Genomic DNA, 9,460 nt, shown 5'->3' on the forward strand with positions numbered 1-9,460 from the left:
AAGATACAATCTATATATTATAATATATTATACATAAAAATTTTAAATAATATATTAAAAAAGTATCATAGTACTTATGCTGGTATACATATACATACAACAATACATGTAAATTATTTAAAAATAGCAATATAAACATTTTACTATATTACTATATAAAATATGTCCGTTTTATTTGCCAGAATTAGAAAATAAAAATTTACTTACCTTATATCTCCAATATATCTGATTCTTGTAATCTTTCAACATAATCTTTTCTGTTTAAATATGTTCCGTCGTGTATGATGAATATTCTTGTTGATACATAACTATTGCTACAACACTGCATTTATCTGTATTGTAGAATTGTAGAATATTAAATCTTTTGTTTCTTAAAATTATGTCACATAAAAATTGAGTAGAATATCATATTCTTAAACCTATCATATATTATTTCGATATACCTAACATGTTATACTTCCTTATACTTATTTTCTTTACACACAAATGTTTTAATTTTAGTTATGTAGCTCATGTGTATGATATCTTCACATAGCTCACAATGTTATAAAATAATAAATATTTAATATATAACAAATTCAAAAGCAATTCAAAAAGATCAAAATTTAGCCTTTTTAGATCCTTAATTTCTAGAAATAAAAATAAAAACGAGTACATATTAATAGGTAAAGATAATATTAAATTCAATACTCACTAGCATGCTCAATTGCAATACTCGCAGTATAACAAAAGATCTCCATTTTCAAGGAAATTTTCAATGAAACTATAAGGTTGCGTCAGGAAATTCATCGTACGTGTGTTGAATAAGTTATAAAGTAATTGCTGTAAAATGATTCCTCAATTACAGCGCACTTTCATAATATGCGTATTCACCACGCGTATTCACGCTTATTATGGATAGAAAATGTTCTTCTAAAAGCTTCGGTTTTTATGGTTTCAAGGAAAATACAAAGAAAGAAAATTTCAAATTATGTAGTAAATTAATAACATCCCTTATGCCACTTCCGCAATTTATGTTAAAAATAGATATTGGTGGAATATGAGTCTTACTTTTTACGTTATACGTACACATCTTTATTGCTCATTTTATGAGAATTTCATTGCGGATGTATAGTCGATGTAAAACAGAAGTGATGAGAACGCATAACCATTTGTGTTAAAATTTTCCTTATATATCCGTTTCTCCCCGTTGTAACTTTTTAAGTCGTCTTTTAGTATATATAGCAATACGTGTGCATGTATGTGCATTTATTATTTTAATAATGTGGTCAAAGTTGACATTAAAGAAAATCATCGCCATTGTAAAATTAAGTTTGTTCATAACTTGGTGTTGGCCTCTCCCAAAAGACACAATTAAATTGAAAGTTATTTGTGCAGGAATATATCAGTGCTTTTGCCTAATTGTGACCGGTAGCGTAGCTGCAGGTTTAATCAATGCGGTGCGAAACCATTTTGATGATCCTGTCGTTATGGCAAAATCGATAAGCGTTCTGTGCCCAGCTGTACAAGTTATTTGCAATATTGTGTGCTGTAAAATTAATTCTTATCGTTTACAAGTAATTAATATCAATACATTTAATGGTTACGTAAGAGTAAAAGCAAGCAAAATTTACCATTCTATGCGTTTTATCTTTGTAAATTTATATTAAGATACATATAATCGATTCCAGTTGGTTACTTTCGAAATGGAAAGTTTCTGCGAATTACTTAAGCCTCGCGAAGAAGCAGTCGTTCAACGATATATCGATAAATGCGTTTATTTCTATGGCGGATCTATATTTTGGATTTATCTGAGTTGCCTTTTCATCATATTTGGACCTATTACGCTAGATCAACCGTTTCCGACAAACGCCGAATATCCATTCAATATTTATCGTCAACCTATAAAATCTATTATCTTTATACAACAGACTATAGCTTGTTTGCAAGGTGCTGCTCAATTGTGTATGAATATTTTTATGGCGCTCTTATTATGGTTTTCGTCGGCAAGATTTGAAATACTAGTCGAAAAGCTGCAAGAAATTACAAACAACTCTGAATTAAAGAAATGCATTCGAGAACATCAGAATCTATTAAAGTAAGATACTATTGTATTATCTTTAAAGTTAGAATTTTGTTCCATTTCCCGCATAACATTTTTATAATTCTAATCTTTGTTGATGTACTATGCATTCATGCAGAGTTGCAATCTCGTAAATATTTACAAACATATATGTCTTACAGTTTTTGTGTTGCTACAAAAAAATTCATTACTCATATTAACATTTTAATAGATGTTAGAATTAACTTTTGTATTAATGACGTTTCATAAGATTATTTTATTATTATTTATTGTATTATAATCATAATTATACAGATCATAATAGTCATACAACTTTTTTAAAACAATTGTTTAAAATTATATTAAATAATCTTTTCTATAATATCATTAGATTAGAAATTTTTGTTATATATGTTAATTTATACAAAGAAATATTAACGATTAGTAACATTATCATTTACACAACATAATCATTATATCAGGTATACGGAAGAAGTGGTCATCTTAGTTCGCCCCTTTGCATTAACATCTGTATGGTTTAGTACTATCGCATTAATAATAGTGGGCCTTATTATGTTAGCTGTGAGTACCAAGTGGCTGCTTTAGTTCAGTAGTATGTTCGCAGATTCGATTAATATCTGAAAGTATACATGCCCCATCTTTTTAATTAAAACATTTAAAGCATGTTAAGAAACAAGAATGTTTGTAGAATTTTTAAATACGATACATAGAACGTGATACTTATGTCAATATGTGTGCATGCGCGTGCACGTGAGTGTATTCTGATATGTGTATAATATTATGAGTACATTTATATACAAATGTATATTTGATTTAATCTTCTATATAAATATAAAAATTTCCTTTAAAATTTATCGATTATAAATTCTGAATAATAATAATAATTTGTACTTATTATAACACTAAAATTAAATTCCACATGAATGTGACGAACATGACATACAAGCATAACAAAGCGATCTGAAAAAAATAATATCTCTTTCATATTTTTAAAATTCTTAAATATGCATTAAATAATTCATATTGTATCTTAAATAGGATCAACCGTTATTAATGAAAATCCAATGTGTTGGTATAATTTTTAGTGGATTGTCAGTGGTATTTATGTATACGTGGCCAGCAGAACATTTGATTCATACAGTAAGTCAGCTGTTATCACAGAAACAGTTGCTTCATTTTGATTGATCAATTGCAATAAATTAACACTATTATCTAATACCGTTTCTAGAGTGATGAGATCGAACAGGCAGTTTTTTATACGGAATGGTACCAACAACCAATCGCTTTACGAAAGGCTCTACACATAGTCATGTTAAGAGCTCAAAAACCAGTAACTGTCTCAGTACCGTGTGTTATGCCCGCATTATCTTTAAAATACTATGCATCGGTAAGAAATTAAGCCTAATTGTGTTGCGATATTAAACATGCACAGCAATTGCAATACATATTAGAAACACATCATTAATATACAATCAAATATACGTAGAAAGGACAATATAGTTTAGTCACAGTATATACAGTAGCGACAGTGAGCGTCGGCACCTTTGATGTAGTAGTTGCCAGGTCACACATGACTCGCCACCATCTTCCTGATTGTATGAATGTTTAAGAGAAATAGAGAGAGAAGTATGTTTCTCTTTGTCATACATACAGGCCGCCGTATTCCTGGTTGTACGGAATTGGAACCCATGCACTAAAAACTTTCACTCTGTCGTTACTATGTATATACCGTGGTTTATCAAATCAAATGCACGACAAGCATTATTTTACCAATTTCAATTTTTATATAAGCACTTTACCATACACATTTCAGAATAAACTAATACATTAGCTGAAATATTTCAGTACATACAAATATTACATATGTTACAGTATTTGTCAACTATATTTTCCTATTTCACGACACTACGAGTAGCCATGCAAAATGTCTGAAATGGATGAAGCGAGCAAGGACATGTGCTGCCGATAAATTTGGAAAATATGCGAGCAATTATATGTATTAAATAGCTAATAATCAATATTTGTTTCATTATTGCGTTATGTCACATTACATGTCATAGATGTCACAATAAATTCAAAAGTTGCTACAATTATATATAACAATATTATAATTAGTTAAAAATTTTGTAAGTATGTTGCATTAATTTTCTTACCTTTTAGTTTTTTCATATCCAAGCTGTAGTTCGTCCCTTTGCATTGTTAACCATAAGTCTCAGTACTTTAGCATTAATAATAGGTCATCTAATTTTTATTACAGTGAGTATTACATATACAGCACATTGTTAATAGTATTGTGCATTGTATAAATATGATGATAATAATTTTTTTTCCATCGTATAAATAACTCTGAATAAATTAATTCTCTCAATCTTCACATGTTATGTAACATTATGTGTAATTTTTTGCCTATAGAAGTACTTCTATAGTCGAAGAAATGACCTAATGACAAAAAATGACAAAAGCACTTTTAGTGACTAATTAAATTAATATTAAAGACTATTAAGATAAGAACACAATTAATGCGAATATCATTTAAAGGAAGCTAAATAACTGTACAAATTAGTAAAGTTATTATGCGGCATAACAGATGTCCTGAATACGCATTTTTCTTTTGACACTCATTAGAATAATTGTTTCATTAATATGAGGAACAATCTTTATCATTACATATCAAATATTTAATACGGTCTACAGATGGTATTAATACGTCGGCAATAAGTATGTATAAGTAAAGTATAACGTTCACATAGTTCCTTATCAATACGCTACGTGAACGTTACATATGTTACGTGTATTACGTTGCTTGTGTAACTTTTTCGGCAAAAATTTGGCAAAATTGAATCTCAGTGAATTTTGTTAAATTAAAATCATATTTTTTACAATTATCGTTATATATTATGTTATATTGCATAATTTAGCACAAAACTTTACCTCAATTCAGAAGTTCAAAAAGGACGAAGAGTGCAACTGCAAATGAATATCTTCGTAGTATACGACAGAAAAAACTAATCCCTTGAATATCAGTTTTTTAAAACTAAACGAAGAGTGGGAAATTTTCACATTATAGAGATAACGTTACGTTTTTGTAACAGATTTGCTATATCTATAGCCTATTGCATCGTTTTACCTATTTCTATAATGCAGAACATTACAACTTTCGTTTTCTCAAAATTACGACATACAAAGGTTGCGTGAGTTTGAAGTCTATGTTTTTAAAACCGTTGTATATTATTTCAGTGAACCATATGTTACTTCTCGCATACTTCTCTCTCCTATCGCAGGAGGGATATGCATCGATAAAATTATTGTAGCGTAAATGAAGAGAAAATGCTACTAAAAGAGTTAAACTCCCTGCAAAAAACTTTTTTATATTAAATTTTATATATAATTTTTATATATAATTATACATAAAAAATTATTCCCGGATCTATAAATCAAAATATCTTACTGCAATTTATCTAGCAATACAAAATTATGTTATACAAAATAATCGAAAAACCAAAATAATGTATACATTGTTTATCTGCAATATCTAGAAAGTAAATAAATAATATGCATAGCGTATCTCCGGGATGTTATATAGAAATCTCTTTCTTTAATTCATTTTTTACTTTTGTTACGACATCTATTAGAATATGCACCATTGATACATTAATATATTCTGAAAATTAGAGAATAGATAAATCTTACTCTGTATACATGCATATTTTTTATCTCTTTACAGACAAAAAACGCTTATTAAATTCAAATATATACCTACACATGATTATCTATTTCTATGTCATGAGTGTATGCTTCATGATAATTTTGATTATATAAACCCCCATAAAAAAAAAAAAAAAAAAATATATATACAAAAATTTATATTCTCTTATATAGTATAATTCTCCTTTGCTATACTCTTTCATAGTAGTACTCATCAACATATAGTATATCAACATATCAACATATAGTATATCAACATATAGTATATCAACATATACTGGACGGAGCATGCGGCAAAATTTCTTTGATCTTTCGTCTTGAGGGACCTAGAAAGAGAGAAGTAGATGTGTGAGCACGGATCCTTCTACTCTGTTTTTATTAGTTGAATTTTATCAAAAGAGAAAGGGAACAGTACCGTATGTAAGTTGGGAACATCTTTAATGTATTTGCTATGTATACAATTTTTAAGTACGGCGGCCTCTGCCTCCCCAGGAGTAACAAGATGACGTCTAAAGACTTCTTAACTGATATATTATTGGCATTAGAAACGTCATTAAGACGTTATTAATACATTATTTGATGCATTAATAACATCTTAATGAGACGTTAAATAACGTCATTAAGACGTTATTAATACGTTATTTGAGATCACTCTGCTTCTGCTATCTAAGTTATAGCTCCGTAACTCAATGAGCCGCTACTATCTACACATCGTCTTGCCTCGTTCTACGTCTCTCAAGACGGTATCGGTTCCATGCTCCGTCCAGTACTTACTATATGTTGATGGTAATACTGTAGCAAATATGTAAAGCATCCGTTTTATAATTACTCGCGTAAATATTTTTATTTCTCATACATCCATAACACATTGCTGTGCGAAAAAAAGGTGACGCTGAAGGAAGTAATCTCGGTGGTGAAGTTAAGTTTGTTCCCAATTTGGTGTTGGCCTCAGCCACAAGATGCGACACAGTTTAAGATGCTCTGTGTGAAATTGCATCACTGTTTGTGCATAATTATAACGATATGCCTAGCGGCACCGTTGATATATGCTATCACAAATCATTTTGACGAACCAGAAATCTTTGTAAATCTAATTCCTATAACAGTCGGCCTTATTCACGGAAGTTTTAACTTTTTTATCCATATAATTAATCACCATCACATACAGGTAATTAATAATTATCTATAACATTGAAAAATCAATTTTTCCGTCGAAAGACTCATGTTTTATTCCTATATATATTCTCTATATCAATAATTATTTCAAATAATTATAGAATGTATTTTATTATAGAATGTTACTTTCAAAATGGTAAATTTTAGCGGCTTAATGAAACCACATGAAGAAGTTTTGATTCAACGATACATTGACAAATGTGTGGTATTCTATGGTGCATCTATATTTACTTTCTACGTCGCTATGTTCTTTGCGATTGCAATTCCATTAGTAACGGAACAGACATTTCCAACATTAGCCGAATATCCATTTGATGTGTCTTATCAACCGCTGAAAACAGTAATCTATATACAACAATCTGCGTGCGGAATACTGCTAACGGGACAACTATGTACAAATGTTTTTATGGCTCTATTGCTCTGGTTTGCAACGGCAAGATTTGAAATACTAAGTGTGGAGCTGGGGAAAGCCACAAATATTAATCAACTGTACAAATGTATTAAAAAACATCAAGAATTACTCGAGTAAATATTGCAATTCTTATTCTACATGGGAATGATCTAGTTCTAGTTAAAAGAATTCTAATTACATAAATTTCGACTTGTAATGGATTTAGGTATTCAAAAGAAGTTGCTCTTGTTGTACGTCCTTTTGCATTTACATCTGTATATTGTAGCTCGATTAGTGTAATAATAATTTTTCTTTTGTTCGTTACGGTAAGTAAATACGTAACACATATTATACAGCTCTAGTATTCGTATATTTTTTTCTACTAATATTATGCATAAATATATAAACATCACAATCATCAAATACACATAAAAAATCAAGGATAATCGTATGGATATTACGTATACGTAATATGTATCATTGTATCGTTATATCCTTCATGTACTATATGCAAAAAAAAATAACTTTGATTACATCGAAAAATTTTAGTATAGGAATGTCAATTTGGAAATCATATATATAAATTCTTTTAAATAGAAACAGCCTGTAGCAATAACATTCCTGTGTTTCGGATTATCTGTAACATGTATATTGGAAGTATTTATGTATACTTGGCCAGCAGAACATTTGATGTTTATGGTAAATTATTTGTCATTTAAATATATTCTATTAATATTAATTTTATTTTTTTAAATAATTGTTACTTTTTCCGCAGTGCCACAACGTCGCACAAGCAGCGTTCAGTATACTTGAAAACAGTCATTTAATTAATCTAGTTAAGATATGGAAATGTCTGCAAATTATTATAATGAGAAGTCAAAAACCAGTAAAGATTTCAATACCTTGTTTACTGCCCACATTATCTCTTAAGTACTTTAGATCGGTAAGATCAAGTTTCAAATTAGTTAAAAAAAATTGATTGATTGTCAACAATCATTTATATTAATTATTTGGCATCATCACGTAATTCTATTTGTACATATATCTTTACAAATTTTATCAATATATATGTTCTTTATGTACTTTTATACATATATGTAATTTTACAATAATTAATTGTCAGTATTATAATGTTTTATCAGTATAATTATTTTTATTATTATTAATGGTTTAAATTCTAAAGTCATAAAAAATATATTACTATACATGTATTACATCTCATATATCACATATATGTATATAATTACACATACCACTTTTTTATTTTTAAAAACATTTGGATAATATTACTGTCAGTCTTCCTTATTCTTTAGTCTTTATTTTTTCTTGTTGCCATTTCTTCTTTTTACACACACACATACACACACACACACACACACACATCTCATTATTTCCATTTGTATTATCACTTTATTAAACTTTTTTATTCCATGTATAATTAATTAAATAGTCACGCAAATATAACATACAGTAAACAGAAATTTTATAAAATAAAATGTGGTAAATAATATAAGAGCAGAGAATAAAAAATATGTGAAGTTGTAACTCCTAACAAAACTATATTTTAGAAATATTTTTTTGTTCTTTCCATATATATAAGACCGATATATTAATAATAATAATAATAATAAAACAAAATATGTACAAAGTAAAATTTAGAGAAAAAGTTTTAATTATCAAAAATTTTTAATTATCAAAAATTTACTTTTTTATTACTTTTGTATTAATATAAAATAATATAAAGACAAACTTAACTATATATTTATTTTTATATGTTACAGTACCTTTCGACTTCATACTCCTATTTCACAACACTGCGAGTAATATATGACAGATGATTATAATAATTAAATATAAGCAACAATGTTGCATATAGTCGAAATACACAATTTTGAATATATGTAAATATGTAATATTATAATAAAGTAAATTACAAAAAGCAATAAAATAACTCAAATTCTAATGGTAATTAGTACTATGTAACTAAAAAAAATTATCATACATTTATATCCACATTTTATTACCTTCTTAATTATCTTCTTTAAGTAGTCATGCGATGTAGTCTATCAAAAATATTTGCCTTTTATTCATATATTGTATGCTGAATTTCTTGAAGAAAATGACAC

At 28.1% G+C, this 9,460-nt stretch overlaps 1 protein-coding gene across 1 annotated transcript in view; it reads left to right on the top strand.

Moving 5' to 3' along the window:
• The window catches only part of LOC112455504, a 6,406-nt gene extending 2,307 nt beyond the window's left edge, over positions 1 to 4,099 (top strand). The window contains exons 5-9 of the mRNA XM_025017462.1: positions 1,671 to 2,077; positions 2,524 to 2,623; positions 3,101 to 3,202; positions 3,291 to 3,449; positions 3,935 to 4,099. Coding sequence (XP_024873230.1) covers positions 1,671 to 2,077; positions 2,524 to 2,623; positions 3,101 to 3,202; positions 3,291 to 3,449; positions 3,935 to 3,994 — 828 coding nt within the window. The 3' untranslated portion in view covers positions 3,995 to 4,099. The remainder of the gene's footprint in view (positions 1 to 1,670; positions 2,078 to 2,523; positions 2,624 to 3,100; positions 3,203 to 3,290; positions 3,450 to 3,934) is intronic.
• Positions 4,100 to 9,460: the final 5,361 nt, after the last annotated feature.

Source organism: Temnothorax curvispinosus, unplaced genomic scaffold (genome assembly GCF_003070985.1).
Source record: "Temnothorax curvispinosus isolate PA1 unplaced genomic scaffold, ASM307098v1 QBEX01006136.1, whole genome shotgun sequence".
In the NCBI taxonomy this organism is placed as follows: Eukaryota; Metazoa; Arthropoda; class Insecta; order Hymenoptera; family Formicidae; genus Temnothorax; species Temnothorax curvispinosus.